Below are 20277 nucleotides of genomic sequence, written 5' to 3' on the forward strand. Positions count from 1 at the left end.
ATTCATAAATTGGGAAAACGATGTTCATTTGTTGCACTGCTCTTGCACCAACGCAGGCCAGTGAGGAAGTGTACATGAATATCATTTTGCCCTCCTCTATGCCTAGGTGTAGGGGGCGCACGGCCAAGCAGTGTACATTTTCCCTTCACAAAATAAGGAGTGGGCCACAAAGCAAGTTGACCAACATATTACTATATTTTTTTTTTACTTGTATCCCTTTCTTGGGCTTTTAACAAAGGGAACACCCATTGTCACCAAAGTTGTGAATTGTTAAGTAGTTATATTTTATTCTTAAAAATTATTTAATGTAAGAGTTAAAAAAATATTTATAAAAAAAAATGAACTTCCTTATAATTTTTATATGAAATGATAATATTTACCTTCATTGAAAAAACATATGTATTATACTAAAAGGGCAAAAAAAGTAGGACAACAACCTTATATTGATCAACTTTGATTGCAATAAAATTTTCCCTTTAACAAATTACTCACACTTCAACTCCTTTAACTCTTTTATTTTTTATTTTTTTTTGTGGTAAACATTTCAACTCTTTAACACAAGCCCAACTTGAGGGAGCCCAGATTTTTACCCAAATCGAAAACCCAAACTAACCAGACGGAAGGACTGAGGGAAAGATATGGCTAACACGGCATAAGGTCGCCGGTGACATACATCTTATCCAATAGTAGGCATTCCTTGATCTGGCGCAAATAACATTTAAAGATATTAATTAATGGATCGAGTTTTCTTACATCCACGATTAATGAGAATCATGGGGTTTGAGATGCACGGGGATATTGGGAGGGTATTTTAGGAAGATACTAAAACTCTATAGGGTTTGTGATCCCTAAAATGGTGGATGAACTATCATCTATGGGTGTAGGAGCACTTTCTCTATAATTAAAGGCATCTTAGCCTTTTAATGAATTAACTTTGTCAGATTCTTAAAGACATAAAGAGAAAATTTGTCCCTACATAAATTTTTCCCACTATGAAAAAAACCTCCCATGATTCTATCATCTTCTTCAACTAAATCTCATGCAAGAAGCATATAAAGGAGTCAATTGCCCCCACACAACTTAATTTTTATAGTAAGGGTCCAACAAAGGTACTCATAGCATTATTAATTCGAAGTGTTCAATCTCACCTAACAAGGAATGGAGAGTAATTAGTTTCATATGAATTGCTTAGTTTGCAATTGCAAAGCTTTTAACTTGAAAATAACCTCTCCACCTTGAAGTTCAAGCATCTGAATTGAATGCCATTAAATGGTATCATGTATCTATGCATTAACCAATCATGTGGGACTCATGGACTAAAATTAGAGGAGTGTGCTCCATGACTAGAAATGGAAAGGAAGTTTGATCTGATATACGTCGAGTGGTGTTCAGCTGCCGAATATGACACTAGTAAAAGCCTCTCCACTCGCTCAAGCATTTGATTAAATGTCATCTAAATACCCACTAATATGATTTAGAATGAGAATTCAAAATCAATAATAATAGTATTTAGGATGCTGATAATAGTCTTAGGCATTTTTACTTTTTTACCACTTTCCCCTCATGAGTGATGTTAAGTAGGTAAGATTGAGAGTTAAAAATCAATAATTTAAGAGAATCTTTGACTTTGGAGAGATGTTCTAATAAATAAGTAGGTTAAGATAGAGAGAAAGAAAAGGAAATGAGTTGTGATTCAAAAAGCGATCTTTCTGTGGTGGTGAAGTGTATTATTATTAATTGGTACTTCTCACAATTCCTGAAGTCACGTTGTGTGAGTGAAAGCACTTACATTACATGACTGGGAGCTCAAATTTTCAACTTCAGGAGAAGCACATTTATAATAAGTCGGAATATGGACCACGGTTAGGTTTATTTATTTATTTTTTTTGTGATTAGAAGACCAAAAAACAAAAATAAAAATAAAAATCAATAAAACTTGCCTCTTATAATCACGTTTATAAAAATTGGAATCAAATCAGTCGAGGGTTTTTGGAATCAGTTTAGCATTTTTGGCCGATCAGATCGAAATTGTCAAAAATTGATTCAACTCTCGATTCTAAGTTTAAATTTTGCTTGTAACAAGATTCCAAAGTTTATTCAGTAAAAAACTCAAGACAAAATCATAGATTTTGAAAAATCTTTGCTTTTGAAAAACTTTGCTCCTTCCCGATTCTAAATGATTCCAGACCAACTGATCTTTTGAAATTCAATTATGGATTTTTAAAGCTTAGAGATCAGTTTTTCGGAGCCTGTAGTAACTGAGAATCCATTCATCGTGGGAGATATTAAAAGGATTTGTAGGGATCATACTAAAACCCTAAGATACTGGGTGAACAGTCCTATGAGTGAAGGAAAACTCTCCTAAAGCCTATATGGGACTTGAGGTAAACTAATAGCTTGACTCGGTAACATAGGTCTTAAAATTTTTATTTTTTTTGGTAAAAGGTCTTAAAATTAAATTTCAGAATTCATAAGGGAACACCTATGATGTTTTTTTCTTGTTCTTCCTCTCAACTCGGAGAAATCTAAAATCCATGCCAATGAAAATTCATGTTTTAGATACAAGTTCTGGCTTTTGGGTACTTCTGCAAATCATTAAGTTGAGAACTTTGGAAGCTAAAATCTGTTATTGATGAAACTCAGTGAGTCAACTCGGAAAGCCCCTCAGTATAACTTGATACTGAAAACATATTCAGATAAACTTATAAACCCTTCTTAAATAATGACAAAATTAATTTTAAGGGAAAAAATTTACGAAATGGAGAAATTACAAAATCTACCCTCCACCGCCACTACAGATACCAGTGAGCAACACCGGGAGTCTACACAAAGGGCCAGCCGTCGGTGGTTGTGCTTCCGCCTGAGACGGAGGAAGGACCCTACCATCGGCGAACAATAGGCGTCCATTCCCTTGAGATGCAAGTGGAAGCACCACATTTTCGAGCTCCGCCGCCTCACCGAAAAATGCCCCATCACCGAATCTCCGTTCAACCTCAAGAAAGTCGCCTAATGAAGCAGGCCTCGCCGAATCGTCTCTGCAAAGCCTCCACCACCGTCCCCTCCTCCTCTCTGCCGCCGCTGCCGTCGCCCCCACCGCCTTTTTCTTCTTCGATTTCTTCACATTCTTGCTCTTTCCTCCACCACCACCACTACCTCCGCCGCCTCCACCATCAACAATGGCAGCTCCAACGTTGTTGTCTCTCTGTGAAGGAACCCTAGCTGTGATTGCCGGGTAACTTACCCCCATCAGAGTACCTAAGGAGGTGCTCCTGTCATGGAAAAAAGACCCTGTTGACTGCAACGACAACAATTGATTAATTAAAATAAAATTTGCATTAAACAAAAGGGGCAAAACCCAGATAAGGTTTCTCCTCCTCCCCCTCTGAAAGATTCTTACCTCAGTGTCTAGATCAGATGAAGAGACGGAAGAGATAGTTGGAGATGAAGGTGGAAGAAAATCATGCTCTGGATCCAACATCTTCTGCTTTCTTCTACTAGAAAGCAAGAAGGGAAGGTTGGTTTTAGCCTTTTAGGCTTGGTATTATATATACAACTTCGTACGAGCGAAGCAGAAAAGCTGTGAAGCAGGGATAAGGAATAATACGAGATGGCGATGGTTCTGAGCTTCATATGGATTGGATTTCTTCTCCTTTTTAAGATTTTAATGCTGAAGCAAAGAATATCATTTTCAAGATGACTCAATAGAAGAGGGCTTCCGTTGGATGTATTGGTGGGCCACACCTTCCCCTCAAAAGAATGAGGTGGGTTCCATGGGATCGCCAACTTTGTGAAAATTGTCGGCAATCGTATCGATGCAGTGAATATCGAGTGATTGGGAGCCCCTTTGGTATGTATTCAGATGCTCTGAGTCATTCAATGCTCATCACACCTCATCGCTCACTATAGAGGATGTGAACTCAATACTCCGGTGGAGTACTGTGGAAATGGATCAGCTCAACCCATGGTAGCAGCAAGAAATGGACTCCCAGGGTAGGTTAGAAAATATCCTCCTTACCCCTAAGATTCTATTCCCCTGGCTGTTACCATGTAATTGTAATCTGGGCATCAGCCAAGTTCTATTTTGGATAGGGTGCACCATTGTTTGAACAATTTTAGATTCCGATCAGATCGAAATGCGCCACGATCTATTTCATTCTAGGCATTCTGGAGAGGCTGATTGTAGGGTTCTTGGGACCAATTTTGTGGCCAATTTCAATCCAAAATCGTCTTGGTAGGGGCGGATTGGACACTGGTTTAGAGTTTAAAATCCTTAGGGCACATGAGACCATGATTTTAGTTCACAATATTAGATTAGGTATCGATACTGTATTCCATACATATCGATACTTACCGAATGGTTTTGCCCTAGAAAATACCAAAACCTCTCCCCTATTTTATTTTAGTGGATTTAATCTGTAGAGAAAATGGCATGAACACCCTTAGAAGGCAAGTTACCAAATTCTCATCCCAAACTGTTTTTTTTTTGTTCAGCTTTTCAGTGAACAACTCAGATAGGATATTTGCCCTAATGTCATCATGATTCTACTACCTTATCATATATCTGTGGCAAACAAGTGCATGTTTGGGTGCAGTGTCTTGTTTTTATCAATTCTAGCCAAAGATCCAAGAATGAGGCATGGCTTACAGGACTTGACAATTAACATTCCTAGAGTGAGTGAAACTTTTATCAGAAAAAAAAAAATGGAGTGAAGTGAAAGCAACTTGAATTATTCTTCTGGTGCAAGACTCCTTTAAAAGTGTGGAGCACTGGAGGCCTGTACTACCTCTTTATTGGTACACTACTACAGTGATTGACCATGAGAAAAGCCACCTAACTTTGTTGGAAAGGTCTATCTTATTCACACCCTTCGTTCCCACGAGGCCACAACCATATGCGAACCATATGAACTTTGCAAAAAGAAGCTTGCCTTAGCCCTCATTCCCTGGACAGGAATGTCTATTTTTCTGGTACTACGGTGGGCCCACCACTATGGTAGGCTGGAGGGGGAATGGGCGCTCAAAGTGTGGGAGGTGGGGGACCAAGGAAGGAAAATTGGAGCGTCGATCCCATGATTAAGGATGCGAATTTAAAATTGTCTACATTGAAAATATGATTAATCGTTTATTAAATAGTTTGATTTTGATTTTAAAATTGAAATTGTGATTCAGTTTTGATTTTAAAGTTTAAATCATTAAATCGATTAATATTTACATAATTGCATAGTAAGTTTAAGTCATTTAATGTTAAGTTTACATATATTTCAATAAAAAGGTTTAAGTTTATATTAAACAATTATTAAAAAAAAATCATAAAACAATAAACAATTCAATGCAATTTACAATTTACATCCATTTTACTAAAATTTTTAAAAATAAAAAATTGTTAAGATAAAATTAGAAAACTAATTAAATTGATTTTAATAAATATTATAAAATGATTGAATTTTGGTTTTACCTAAAAAAATTTACATCAAACCATATACATTGGAACCAAACTGATAACACCCTTACGGATGACCTCTTGGACTTATGTCGACCCCCCTGGCTGGCAACCATTGTTGCTCTACAAAAACCCCTGGGACAAAAGTGTTCATTATAGTGGAAGTCTCTATGACGTAAATCGGTGGGCAAATTTCTATTTCTTGTTACACTAAACTTATATATAGTGAAACAACTTTTTGAAAAATTTCTCCATCATAGGCATTGGTACCCTAAGATGTCTAAGATGAAATTGAATAACTTTTTGGACCATGTTATCCTTCATACATGGTGAAAGAAAAATCCCTTTGCCATCGCATGTTAGACGAGCAAAAGGAAGAGTTTTTTCAAATTCATCAATAGGAGAGTTTAGAGCTTATGGTTCATAGTAACCCAGCAAATGAGGATTGATGATTCAAGAATGAAAGTTTTGGAACCTCAATCTTGATCTGTCTATATTCTCCTAAAAAACAAGAGAGAAAGAACACTATCTGATAATATTGTGTACGCTAGACACATGAGGAAGTGGAGCCGAGGCATGATTGTCATTTCAAAGCCTGATTCCATTTCCCCAAATGTCTCGCCCATAAAAATAAAATAAAATAAAATAACAGCATCTTCAATTTATTGTATTATTATTTTTTTTTTACACCTAATGCAGCATTTCTATATTTTCCCATTTTTTTTTTTTAAGGATGTATCTTCTCTATATCATACTTAGACCACAATAGTTGTCCCGTAGAAGAAAGTTTTCCATAGTTTAATCATTGATGCCACAGGCAACCAAACGGGTCTTTGGAGATCTCTCTCTTTTCCCAGGGAATTCTCAATTTTATATTTTTATAAGAAACAGACTAGATTAAAATCCAAAAAAAGGAAAGAGCTCACATTATCACATACAGTACTATTACTAGTTTTAGATATCCTGGTCTGATCGGCTAAATTATGGGTTAGCCTAAATTTCCTATCCTTTAAAATTAGAGTTTCAGTAAACCTTTTGATGAGACATAACAATAACAAAAGGAATAGTAAAGAGTTCTCATATCTATCAACGGATTTTTTTCTCCACCAAATCTACTAAAATTTGGTAATCAGTCCAACCTTTTATGTATTTGATTCTAAATGTATTCAGTCAACTTGATCGTTTGCAAACCTTAGAACATGGACCAAGATGAGCAATATGGCATGTAGCGTAGATCCAAAGGTTGGAGCACCTTCGATTGTAAGTCTATGTCTTGAGCTACATGTTTGAGGGTTTCCAGCCCATGAATTTACATTATATTGTAGCGTGCATTATAGTGGATCTCGATCCTTGTTTCAGCTTCCAATATGCTTCCTGCTTTATCAAAATCCATCTAGATTCAATTCAAATATGTATCCAATTAAAATTATCCATAACATTTGATCCATATTTGGTTTGTATTCTATAAAAAAATACATGTAACGCAAACATTTTAACAACTTCGAGATGACACGATTTCATAATTGAACTACATGTGCAGAGTGCAGACTTGTCCACCACGTATGTTTAACTTTTTTACCGGCTCAAGCAAGAAGAAACACAAAATCGGGTTGAAATCGTCTGCAATTCCAATCTCGTACAATTCCGTGCAATACCACCTTCAGGCGGTGACACGTGTATTGATACCAATACAATGGTCCAGATCTGGTACAACTAATAAAACATTAAATCAGTGAAGATGCATTTAAATCAGATCTGGACTAGTGCATTGGTATCAATACACGTGTCACCCCCTGAAGGTGGTATTTCACGGAATTGTTCAAGATCGGAATTGCAGACAATTTTTTTCCCGAGGCGATCTAAACCATTGGATCAGAAGAGGACAACGTTTGTTCATCGAGTATCAAATTTCAAGCTTGAGTACCATATAAGCTATGGCCCAATTCCTGGCGTTTGTGCAATTGTATGTTATAGATCATGGAATCATAAATGATTTATCCCAACTATAGATCTCGTGGGTCGATACCTAGTTAGGCTATTGAATCATAAATGATTTTTGACTTTATATTTTATTTATTTTGTTTTTAAAAATAAAATAAATTTTAATTATTTTTTCTTACACAGCAATGTTGACCTCGTGAATCAATACTTAGTTATGGTGTATTTTCGGTGCTATCCTCTAGAGAATGCCACTATTAAAAACATCCTGCATAAAATAAAATTAAATACATACCTCATACCGTCAGCCTTTTAAGAAATATACATTAAAAGCTAACATCGGTAGGGCTATTTTTTTTTATTTTTTTTAATACTAAAATTTCTTTATAATAAGTAAATTCCTGTTCTTCCTCCCCGAATCAAAGAACCAACCCCTGTTCTAAAACTAACAATATTAGCCGGGGTTTGTGACAGTGATTCACGCCCATTGGGATATTGGTCGGGCAACTTGTTTGTACATAATATGAGCTTCATTATCTTGTTTGCCTCTCAATAGTTGGTTATCCCTACAAAATTGTTCTGAGATTGACAACAACGAGGTCTGGAAAGCTGTTTGTTCTGAAGCTGGTTGGGTCGTCGAAGAAGATGGCACCACTTATTTCAAAGTTCCCTCCCCTTTCTTCTCCTTCTTCTTTTTTAGCTGATAAATATTCATCTTTTTTCTAGATCCCATTTTGTTTTGATCTGGAAATAAAAAGCCCTTACAGAATTCATCCAAAAAAAAAAAGCCCTTACAGCGTTTCTAAATTCTCCATTTCTCCTACGGTTTGAGTTGCATGTTTATATATATAAGGTTTTGGATGTAATTCGATTTTGGTAACAAGAAATGGTTTCTATTGATTCTGCTTTCTGACTTCTCTTTTAACATTTCCTCTTTTTCTTCTTCGAATTCTCTGCTTTAATGTTGGAAATCGCTGGGAAATTTTATCGTTTCAGTAGATCTGGTATATTTCGGTTTTGGTATTTGGAATTTCTGATGATTTCCCCCCCCCCCCCCCCCCCTCCTTTTGGTTTTAGATCTGACAATCTTGGCTGAAACTAGAAAAGTCTGTGATCTCTGGTTCCTTCCCAAGTTTAGCAGGATTTGGAATTGAACAATCCATTCATTCTTTCATGCTACTCTCATCTCACAACTTTGTTTAAATTCCTGTTTGTTTTTCTTGAACAGGGATGCAAACCACTCCAAACTGAGGCTGCAGGCACGCCAACCCACATCAGTCCATGTTCTTTGCATCAACCAAGCCCAGCATCTTCTTCATCCCCCACGTACAGATTAAAGTGTTTCTGGGATTGACTTATGTGTTTTAGACGAAAGGGTGAAAATTCCAATTCAAATCCTTACTTAACGGATGTTGACGATGGGTTTGCCTTAATGGTTAAAATCTTAAGTTGTGCCTTGGGAACCAGAGGATCTAGTATTAGTACCTCGAAGACCTTTTGAAAAAAAAAAACTCAATCAAGAAAGTCTAGGTCTTCGACCTGGTGACTACTGGTGGTCCATATATATATATATATATAGACTAGATATCTCACAGTAGCCGTAAAAATATGATATTGCCCTATTATCTCAACATTTAGCAGTGGTAATATATAGGCTTCTTGTAAGGGGGAGTATTGGGATAGTCCTACAATGAATGTGGATGACTCGACTATCATGTATAAGAACCATAAGAGATCACCCCACTTCAAACCAATTGGTTTTAAAATGGAAACCTTAACACATCAACATTCCATATAATTAAAGACTGTAGGAAGCTTTCCAAGTAAGGATCAATGAATAGAAGTTAGTCTCTCTTATCATTTATTACTTGTCTACTAGGCAAAATGTGAATCACAGCTTCCGAATATGAACTATGAAGCCTCAAAATGGGTTGGGGAGCTATTTATATATCCGGCCTAGCCAAGCTATTGAAACTTTTAAAGAATGGCTACTTCCAAACTTAGAACCTTATAGTTTACTTATTCTGAACCTTTCTAATTTTTCTAAGAACACGTCGAAGTCATGAACTAATAATACAGTTACCAATAGCTAGCTAGCTTCCTTCAATTCCTCTATAAAATCCCATGCTTGGGCTTTGCTATTTCATCGTCTCTTCCTACCTGTAGGTTTCCATTCCATCTTATTCTTCTATCTCTGTCTTTCAAAGATTCATAGTCGACTCATCGGAGTGTAATACAGATGGGTTCAGTAGGAGAAATCTATGAAGCACAGCATGCCAAGTTCCAGCAATGGTACTGGCCATTCGCACGGCAGTCCCATCCAATTATGTTTATCAGACTTGACTTCCCTGAATTCTCTTTCAGAACCACAAAGAGTGAGCATATGACCAAGCTGAAGGAGAAGTTCAAGCGAACGTGTAAGTTCTAGCTACTAGTTCGAACAATTTGTTGTCAGCCACCAACTGAGACTGGATTCTCTCCCCATATGGTCACCTCTTTCATAAGATCTTACCATCCATGGGATGTGACCACAAGTCAGAGGATCACACGCGAAAGGTGGAATCTCATGTAGGGAGGATAACTCCTATCTCCACGTGTTGAGCTGGTCTAGAGTCTCTGGACTCCCAACACTCAACTTTTACCTAATATTCAAGTGTGTTATTAATATTTTATCAAAAAATGATAAAAATGTGTTTTGGGAGTTTAGATCTTCACATCCCACCAATTACTGCACCATTGATTTGTGATATGATATCTCATGAACGATGAAATCCCATGTGAAAAGTCACCATATAGGAGGTGCACACGAACTAGTTGTTGCCTCGGAAATAAACTCGATTAATTCCATCAAGGAACCTCTAGACACTGATTTGGACTCATTGGTAGGGCTAGCTCTATTCTCAGATGGTGCAGCAGCTATGGTAGTTGGTGCAGACTTGACACAAAGGTGGAGCGCTCACTATTCCAACTCTACTCAATGAGTTCCATGTTTGTCCCAAACACAGGAAAGATGGTTACAATCCATTTGTGTCAATCTAGTCTTTCAATCCTATTGTCCAAGGATTTGGCCACACTATTGCTGGAAACATTGAGAAATACCTCGTGGAAGCTTTCTGTGAGTTGAGTATTAAGGAGTAGGATTCCATATTTTGGGTGGCTCACCTGGGTGGGCCAGCAATTTTGGACCAAATCGAAAAAACTATTAGGTTGAAGAATGATAAATTAAGGGCATCGAGAAAAGTGTTGAACGAGTATGGTAACATGTCAAGCCCCACTTCATTGGTCTTTTTGGATGAGATGAGAAAAATCTCCATGGAAGAAGGCAAAGCCACGATTGGTGATGGGTTTGATTAGAGTGTGTTGTTTAAGTTTGGACCGGGTGTGATTGTGGAGACAATTGTCTTACGTAGTGTTAGTATTATAGTTCCATCAGCTCGTTAGATAATGAGTTAGTGTGTTATATTTATAACAACTAAAATTATCTAAATAAAGTCTCTCTTCCCACATGAGAAGAGACTTGAGAGTGGTTTCATGGTTTAAGTTAGGGGTGTAAGTTTAGCCCTGACGATTTGAACCTGTCCTAATCCGCCCTGAGCCCGAACCTTGTCTAACCCGACTATGAGGGCCAACCCCGTCCAGCCCAACCTAACCCTGTGTGGGATAGGGCCGGCCGTGGGTTGAGGCATAGAAAACCCAGCCTAACCCTAACCCGCCCTGAGTCTAACCCTGATTATTATTGTGTTTTGTAGAATGCAAGTGTCTCTCATAGCCAAGTGAGAGCCATATTTCCTGGTGGTAGTTTCTTGTTGTTATCATTGAATTTCTTGTGTAATAAGAATATGATAGAGAACAATATAGCCAAAAAAGAGAGCACAAAGTCAAAGGAAAAATCCATCGCTAAAGCCATGAAATAAGGAATGATAAGAGATAGGGGCTTGCTGTACTTGAGTTTCTTGGTCCTTATATATTGGAAATTGAGCATTATTGTAGAACAAGATGAAATTCTAACAACAGAGAATGATTGGATTATGTCTTAATATGTTGGCTTTTGATTGAGGGGATTAAAAAAATGGTCACATGGAAAAATAAAATAGAGGCACATGGAATCTACATGAAAGAATGATAAAATATCACGTTCAATTTAGTTTAATGGAGGAATTCATTTTAGCATTTTAATTAAAAGCCTTTGCTTCAAATTTGTCAATTTTCTTAATTTTCAAAAGTTGTACTTATCGGAATGTGATTCCACTAAGAAGATTAGCTAGAGTCAACCCAATCCAACTCAGCCCAACCCTGAGTCCGATAGGGTTGGGCCAAACATGAACCTAGTAGGGTTGGGTTAGGGTTGGATTGAGTTTTGGGACCTAGGGTTGAATTAGGGTTGTAAGAAACCCGGCCCAACCCGGCATGTTTCACCCCTAGTTTAAGTAATGATGAAGATGTTCTCAGTCTGGTTGCTTGTGCATGGAATTAGAGATTTTATTATTATTATTATTATTAGGGAGAGGGTTCTACGAGCAAACGGCATAGAGGAGTTTGTGAGGAGGAGAGAAAGAGATAGGATGCTTGCATACCCTCCCTGGCAGCTCAAAGAACATTTTTCTTTGTTAGGATGAAAAACTTATCTGAACCACTTGCGTAGGATATACTGGCAACTTCTCTCTCTCCCTTATGAATTGTCCTCACTGCTCTTCATTGTATAATATTTCACTACATTTCATAGGTGGGCCTCTCTATTCCCTGCTTGCAAGAACTCAGCACATGGAGGAGGTTTTCCGAGTAAGCAGCATGTAAGCATCAAACCAATGAAGAGCAACAAAATGGTTTGATACATGTGAAATACAGAGATCATTTCTTGCGAGAACAGAATGACCCATCTCGATGAGAGGAAAGGAGACAGAGGTCTCTTGAACCCTCGATCACAGGGCGATGTTCAATGCATCGTGAAGGAAAACTTCCCCCTTCTTTATTATTATCAGGAAAAAATCTCTTTTGTGTAAGCATTAAGGAAAGTAGCAAATGCGTAATCTCACTTGAATTTTTTATTAGTTCTTTGAGAAAATTCTGTGAAAAAAGAACCCTCTCCCTTCATTTTATTATATCCTCAAGCTTCACTGCTTGAGAAAAGAACCAGATTCGAGGCGAAAGGACAACGCAGATGAAATTGAAGATTCTTCCTCGAAGCTTTAAGCCTTTTACACCGTGGGCCAGTAAGGAAATCACATGAGCTTCCCGGTATCTTATCGTCACCAATCCCAAATGCCTCTTTCAAGTCTCTCTTCATCTCCCTCTTCACTTATCCTCTCGTCTTACACCCATTTCTATCACCAACTGCTGGACAGAGCAGAGCAGAACCTTCTCTTCCTCGGATTTTCGGTTTCACCACCCAGTAAGTAGGTGAACAAACCCAAAAGCTCCAAAAGCTGAACAGAGCATGTCCGTCGCGTGCGGCGCCGAATGCGTCTTCTGCTTGGGTTTCTCTCGCTGGGCGTGGAAGCGCTGCACCTACGTGGGCTCCGACGACAGTGCTACTTGGCCCCTGGCCACCTCCGACGAGTTCGAACCCGTCCCTCGCATCTGTCGAGTCATCCTCGCCGTCTATGAGGAAGACCTTCGCAACCCCAAGTTCCCACCCTCCGGTGGCTACCGCATGAACCCAGAATGGGTCGTCAAACGCGTCACCTACGAGCAAACGGGAGGCAATGCCCCACCTTACCTCATCTACGTGGACCATGAAACCCACGAGATTATCCTTGCCATTCGAGGTCTCAACCTCGTCAAGGAGAGCGATTACAAAGTCCTGCTCGATAATAAGCTCGGAATGCAGATGTTCTATGGTGGATATGTCCATCATGGGCTGTTGAAATCGGCTGTTTGGTTGCTGAAGCAGGAATCGGAGACGTTGAAGCAGTTGTGGGTCGATAACGGGTCTTCCTATAAGTTGATTTTCGCTGGGCATTCTTTGGGTTCCGGCGTAGCTGCTCTGATTGCGGTGGTCGTGGTGAATCATCGGGACCGCCTCGGTGGGATTCCGAGGAATCTTATAATGGCTTATGTGGTTGCGCCGGCGAGGTGCATGTCGCTTAATCTTGCGGTGAAATACGCGGATGTTATTCACTCTGTTGTGTTGCAGGTAAATAAATGGAAGCTCACTTGTTCTATGCTTTACTGTATTTCTTTTGTTCATTAAAATTCTTGACTGAATCAACTTATGGATTTTGGGATGAAATTATTTGGGTGTTTTCGATCACTCCCCCCCCCCCCCCCTTTGGGAGCACAAATTTGGGCCATGGTGTTAGTTTGATGCTTCAAAATTTCTCCTTTCTTTTTTAATATCCTTTCAAGTCGGTCGGATATTTCCTATTCATGTTGAAGAAGGTTGCTTATTGCCTGAAACCAGATTCAGCTCCTAGTTAGCTTCGTGCCTTAGTGATTATTTCAGGCCCAAACCAAATATATAAGTTACAGAATAATTTTCCGGCCATCTTAAGGGTTCGTTGATTAAACCACTACAAAATCTGTTAAGTAATTGCATAGATGTGGACTTCTATATCATCGTTGGCTTCAACAGCTCTTGCAGTTGCCTATGCTGATGTGATCTGATCACAACTATCTCTTATCAGCTTTCTTTTTTCCTTATTCAGATCGAGTCCTTTTCAAGGTGTCAGAACAATTTTGCTTAGAAATTGAGTGTTGTCTGTCGGGTTTTCAACGAATCTTTGGCCTTTCTTTGATTTTTTTTTTATTCCAGTTTCTGATATTGTTAATTTCATAATTAGGCTCTTGATTACCCTGGAGCTCAAGAAGCTTCTAAATGTGAGTGCCTTCTTCACCTGATTTGCCGTTTTCTTTTGTCCTCATCTCTCATTTAAGGCCTCCTTTACCATCCAGAATCACCCCACAATAAAGATTCCACTAAACACTGAAGGCACCCAATTTTTTCATTGTTTGTGGTGTTTGCACATTCTAGTTTTGAGATATTGGAATCTAAATTTGCCCAATACAAGCTAAACATATATATTACAATGATGCTGCTTCAGAAAAATTGCTTCCTCATTCAGGCTTCAGATCATTTCTTTACATATTTTGCTTCATATAACTGGCAGTCACATTGCTTGAACTGGGTCAACTTAATGAACATGTAAATACAGAAGTATAAAGAAATTTTTTGTTTGGGATAATAATATATCACTGCCATGTTTCTTCATCTTCATAGCTGGTTGGCCTTACACTAGTCATGAGTTATGACCCGAAAGGGCATCTTGCTTAGTTTCATAAAATTTTCCCTTAGCAGCTATATGGAGGTGGATATTATTGATGATTTTCTATGCTATCTAGAGCATTTATCTCCATTTTTTGGGTCGTTTATGGCATTAGTGGACTTAAAATATCTTGGAATTTGTTAATATTTTACGCATTTTTTAAATTTTGTATGAGTAATTCATTCATTACTCATAGACCACCTGGGTATGGAATTTCTCTTGTATTCTCCTGCTGTTTCTTTTGTCCGTTTTCTTTCTTCTGACTCTTATTCACATTTCTTTTGTTACTTGACTCTTATTCACATTTCTTTAGTTACTTGCAATCTTCATTTAACCATCTTGTGTTATTTTGGGAAGGTCCTGCTATAGAAACTGACTGTGATAAACTAATATATTGCCAGGATGATTTCTTACCAAGAACTGCAACGCCTTTGGAAGATATTTTTAAATCACTCTTCTGGTTAGTCATCTTGTCTCTTTGGCTGTTAAGGGTTTATGTTATGCCAGTCTTTATTTTCCTGACTCCATCATCAGCTTGAGGTAGCAGAAGTCCTTGTTATCCCATTGCTTAAAGAAATAAATTATAATTGTTCCTTAAATCAGGTCTTAATGCTTTGAACAGTTTGCCATGTTTTTTGTTCGTGGTTTGCATGAGAGATACTTTCATGCTGGAAGGTAGGAAGTTAAGCGACCCTAGAAGACTTTATGCTCCTGGACGGATGTATCATATTGTAGAGAGGAAATTCTGCAGGTATTAGAATCTTGTGTTTCATATGGAATTGATTTTAGTCTTTTAGATGTATCTTCCTGAAAAATTCTTAGACGTCCTTGGTAGCAAACTGCCCTAGATTTCCATGCATGCTAGATTATTGAACTAATGTTAAAATCAAGGTAATCATTATGTTAATAAAGACTGAATGCCTATAATTATGAAACTTCCAACTTGTGCATGTCTGTGTGCAAAGAAACCCCTACAGTGTGTGGCTTTGTTGGGGTAAGTTTTGATACATTCCAGTGTCAGAATTGTACCATAGTTGATCCAAGCCTGAGCTTTGCTTTCCAGCTTGACATGCTTCTGAGCCTCAGACTAAGCTTTTGGTCAACTCATCCCATTTATGTGTATCATTTCAAACAGATGTAACAGATGTATCATATGTATATTCTTTTTTTTTTTTTGGTCTTCATGGTTGTCAAAACATTGCCTAGGTACTGCCTAGGTGTCCAGCCTCTTTCTTGGGTCCAAGGCGATAGCATGCCTTAGTGACACTTTATGAGTTTATGTTGATTTATATTTATTGCTTTGTTTTTTGATGAATATGCTTATTTTTATCTTATGCTTTGTTTTTTATACATTGGTTTTCCCATATTAGGTTATTACTAACATAATAAAGTCATATCCATATCGCATTGATGTGGCTTCTATTTTGCATACAAATATAATTATATAAAATTATCATTGTTGTATTACATATGGTTATATAGCCGATGCCTAGGCGGGCGTCTTGTCGCCTAGGCGCTCCTCCAATGCCTTGTGTCAGCTAGTCGCCTTGACAACTATGTTTGTATTTGTAGATTTCTTATGAAGCTGGGGTGCAGCTTTATAGTTTAATGTGGATTGAATGAGCCCAACACGTATGCGACGGGATTGCCTTGTGGCTTTGAGCTTTGGGCATGCACTAGTCCTATATGATTGGTGGATTTAAGTAAGCCGAGCGACGCATCAAAATCTTAACAAGCAGATCTTAGCGTATGAGCCTTACGCAAGGGGCTCAGCTCTTCTCATCTCAACTTGTTTAATGATCTAGTCATAGTCTCTCCTTTCTTTCTTTGGTTAGCAGGATAGGAGGCTGGTAGGAGCCAAACATTACCTACTAGAGCCCTTACATGACCTAGCAATCGATGTGTCCTGCGCATGCCACAGATTTACAGAAGGGTGTGATCTGTCACAGATTTTCGGATGTACAAAATACAATTATGGTGAATGTTCCGCATGAAATCTCTAAGTAGACAATATTAATCATCTATTCTGGTAGATTTTTCCCTAGATATATCCTAGTTAACAGCCTTTGGATATCAAACCGCCATTTTCTGAATGGGACTAAAGGGGTTGGAGATATGGCTTCCATGTAGGCCTACCTGAAGCCTTACTATGACTTGTCTCGCCATACGCAAATTTCCAAGAAATAACAGAATATCACATTCAGAAAAAGGGTTCTAACTTCTTAGGATTCCGTTGAGATTTTATTAAACATTACTAATATGCAAAGGGAGAAGCAAACCTGTTCAGACTACTTCCCATTAAATGACATCTTCAGTACTCATATGCTGAATTTGAATTTCATGCCAGCCCTATATATGTAATTCATCTTTTATAACCTGATCTTTCCCTGGAGCTAAATATATCTATATCGCCTACTGCGTCACCTGTAATGTGCTGATCACCAAGTAGATTTCTTGTGCTTTGTGGGTTCACTGAAGCAGCAACTAACCATTTCAAAATAGATGTTGCATACTTGCATGTAACCATAGTGTTTCTTATTAAGGAATCATAAGTTAGCACAATTTTAAAGCAAAACGGCATAGTCTTTCTTACGGGGAGAAAAAGTCAAGATATAATTTCCCATCATTATGTCTCATTCATTGTAAATCGTCTGTAAAGTTTTATTATTATTATTATTATTATTATTTATTTATTATTATTATTTTTTTAAATGTATGTGAAAATAGTGCAATGTTGTGAAACAGATTTCATTAACATTTGAAATACACAGATGCGGTAGATTTCCTCCAGAAGTGAGGACTGCCATTCCTGTTGATGGAAGATTTGAACATGTTGTTTTATCAGCAAGTGCCACATCAGATCATGGAATTATTTGGATAGAAAGAGAAGCAGAAAGGGGGTTACAAGTAAGTGCCAAGTTATTTCATCAATCTATTTGCTTTATGCTTCTTTCTATTTTCTAGCTCAATATAACTACATTTTGTCTCGATTATTTCAACCTAGTGGTTGTGAGTTTCAACCAGGAAAAAGCCTCTGCAGCAAGCGGGGGTAAGGCTGTGTACATTGTGACCCTCCCCAAACCCCACAATGGCGGGAGCCTCATGCACTGGGTACGCCCTTATGTCATAGAATTAGTTGGAGCCTATGCTATGTTCTTCTTGTCCCCTTAAAAAAATTTCTCCAAAAATTCTATTGAGTATGATTGTTCTGGAGCTTAACAAGCTCTATTAAATTGTGATTTTAAGTGAACCTTAAGTTTAACCCAAGGGGGTAGCGCAATTGGTGAGCAACGAACTTGGTACGAGCCGTAAACTCAGACGTCCTAAGTTCGACTCTCACTAGGCACACCTTGGGCCACTCACACGGGGATGTTTAGTGCTCTTCACTGCTTTAAGTGAAAGTTGAATGGTTCTCATTCAACCCCGGTATGACCCTGTCCATGCGGTTGTGAGGTCAGTATGGGCCCGCTGGACTAGTCAGGCCGAAGGCCTAGATACCTGTCATTAGAAAGAAAAAAAAAAAGTGAACCTTAAGTTTCAAAAGCTCTCTTCGGACTTGGAATACTGCAATGTGTAGCATATAATGGCTCAAGGAGGAGTTTGGCAATTTATTGCAATTTTGGACAGAAGAAAACAGTTAGCTGCCCTTTAGAAGGAAATAGCTGTGGCTACATTCATTGACTCCAGAATCCAACTGGCCTAGGGATTCTTTATTTTTTAGTCAGTTCCTAAGGAGAGTTGAACTCATGACCTCTTAAACTTTGAGGTGTTGGTCTTTGCCAACTGAGCAACCCCCTTAGGGTGCCTATAAGGATTCTTGATCACATTTAAGTCTGACTACCTTCCCATCCCCCCGCTCCCCCCCACCACACCCCCCAAAAAAAAAAAAAAAGAAAAAAAAAAATATATGAAGGGAAAAGTCTCACAACATCACTAAATAGCTTTATGCCATTTCTTAAGTGGGACTTTTGTTATTGAACTGCTTCGCAAATTGTATGGGACTTCCTTGTCATCCTTTTAGAGAAGTAACAACTCTACCTTTGCTTCATTCACAAAAACAAATGTTGTTCTACAGTTAAAGTTAACTGATTTACTTGGCAACAATGCCCCTGGTCTTAAATATATTTTGGGGGTAGGGTTAAGTATTAATTCGAGAGTCCAAGATGAAGAATTGAGAACTGTGGCTGTAAAAGAAGTCTTTAAGCGATTTATTGCTGACATCCATGTTTAAGCAAATTTTACTTGCGAAATGGATAACCAAGGCTTGACTTATGATCTACATTTTGTTCATGTTTATGACACCTAGACTCATTATGTTTATGACTGTTTAACAAAATAAAATATGGCTAAATCTCAAATAGAAAAGATTAAATATGTAATCCATAACCTTTAATCCCATCAAATGCTGAAAATGATGTTCAGTTGTGACTGGCCACCAGACCTTGCTTTATGAAGCGCTACAGCTTCTTTTGGCTGCCCTTAATTCCAAAACAATGCAGGTCCTTTGGGAACCTCAAGGTTGTCCCTTCAGCATTTTCCAAATATAAGCATTTTCCAAATATAACTGGCACATAAGATGTTTGCACAAGCCTGCCGTCGTCACTCCTGTGTATTGTTGTTCAGGCTCTGATTTATATAAACTACTTAAATTTCTTATTATATTTAGTAATGAAACTTTTTAGATATGATATTTATTTTTTTAACTTTTAGTGAAGTGTAATGACCAAATATGAAATGATTTAGTGACATAATCCGAGTATTTCCCCTTTTTTTAATCCTTTGGAGAAGGTAAATCTTTGTTGCATTATGTATCATGGGAAGGAAAAATGGCTAAATTGTCTTAAAAGAGGCCACCCTCCATACTCATGTGGATTTCTTTTGTCGAGCTTCACTAAAACCAAATCTTATGGGCAATTTAATTCTCAGAGAATGAAGAAGAGCAGTGATGAAACCATGACAACGGCTCCAACAGTGCAGAAACTTGAGAGATTGAAGACAATTGAGAAAGAACACAAGGACGCAATAGAAAGAGCTGTCAGCTTGAACGTCCCTCATGCTGTGGTACCAGTAGAGCATCCTATTGGAGATTCAGATATGGTAGCACACCAGGATCAGGGGACAGACCCCTCACACAGAAGATCAAAGTCCAGTGCAAACTGGGATGAACTTGTTAAAATGCTTTTCAACAGAAACGAATCAGGAGATCTTAAACTGAAGAAAGACATTACTAGTACAAACTAGAAGATGAATTCGAAGATGAATTCATCATCTTCATTGTTGTGTACATCCAGAGGGTTTTCTTCGAGCTTTGCTTCATTCCTCTTTTCTCTTACTGTTGGCTTCATTTGTATACCAAAATTGGCCAAAGTCCTCCTTCAACTGTTGAAAATGAAGAATCCCTTCACCACTGAAGATTTACAGCCTTGTGGTTGTACTCCTGTCATCCAAAACTTCCAACGCTTATCGTACAGGGTTGAAAACCCTTCCTTAGTCCAACCAGACAGGACCAATGGCAATGGTGAGGTATTCCTCCACCACGGGTGAAGGAAAACTTAATCCACAAGAATTAGTAAATTCTTTCTTAAACAAAAACAAAATCAAAAATTTATTTGTGCCCTTCTTTGGAGGATCCTGTGG

The 20277-nt window shown here is 38.1% G+C and overlaps 2 protein-coding genes across 3 annotated transcripts; one reads left to right on the top strand and one right to left on the bottom strand.

Annotated features, from left to right (window-relative positions):
* Positions 1 to 2595: 2595 nt before the first annotated feature.
* On the bottom strand, positions 2596 to 3666 carry LOC122080063 (uncharacterized protein At3g17950-like). Its single transcript, XM_042646934.1, has 2 exons — positions 3398 to 3666; positions 2596 to 3295 (listed from the first exon to the last, which is right to left on the bottom strand). The coding sequence occupies exons 1-2, from the start codon at positions 3476 to 3478 to the stop codon at positions 2777 to 2779; spliced, it is 600 nt and encodes a 199-aa protein (XP_042502868.1). The 5' UTR covers positions 3479 to 3666; the 3' UTR covers positions 2596 to 2776.
* Positions 3667 to 12034: 8368 nt separating this feature from the next.
* LOC122078356 lies at positions 12035 to 20052 on the top strand. 2 transcript variants are annotated; one of them, XM_042644321.1, is made up of 6 exons: positions 12035 to 13511; positions 15042 to 15100; positions 15263 to 15391; positions 17412 to 17547; positions 17665 to 17751; positions 19567 to 20052. In XM_042644321.1, exons 1-6 carry the CDS (start codon positions 12813 to 12815, stop codon positions 19879 to 19881), a joined length of 1425 nt encoding a protein of 474 aa, XP_042500255.1. In that variant the 5' UTR covers positions 12035 to 12812; the 3' UTR covers positions 19882 to 20052. The 2 variants fall into 2 exon arrangements, with proteins under 2 accessions (XP_042500255.1, XP_042500256.1); XM_042644322.1 differs by lacking the exon at positions 17665 to 17751 and having other exon boundaries at positions 12040 to 13511.
* Positions 20053 to 20277: the final 225 nt, after the last annotated feature.

This window comes from Macadamia integrifolia, chromosome 5, assembly GCF_013358625.1.
Source record: "Macadamia integrifolia cultivar HAES 741 chromosome 5, SCU_Mint_v3, whole genome shotgun sequence".
Classification (NCBI taxonomy): Eukaryota; Viridiplantae; Streptophyta; class Magnoliopsida; order Proteales; family Proteaceae; genus Macadamia; species Macadamia integrifolia.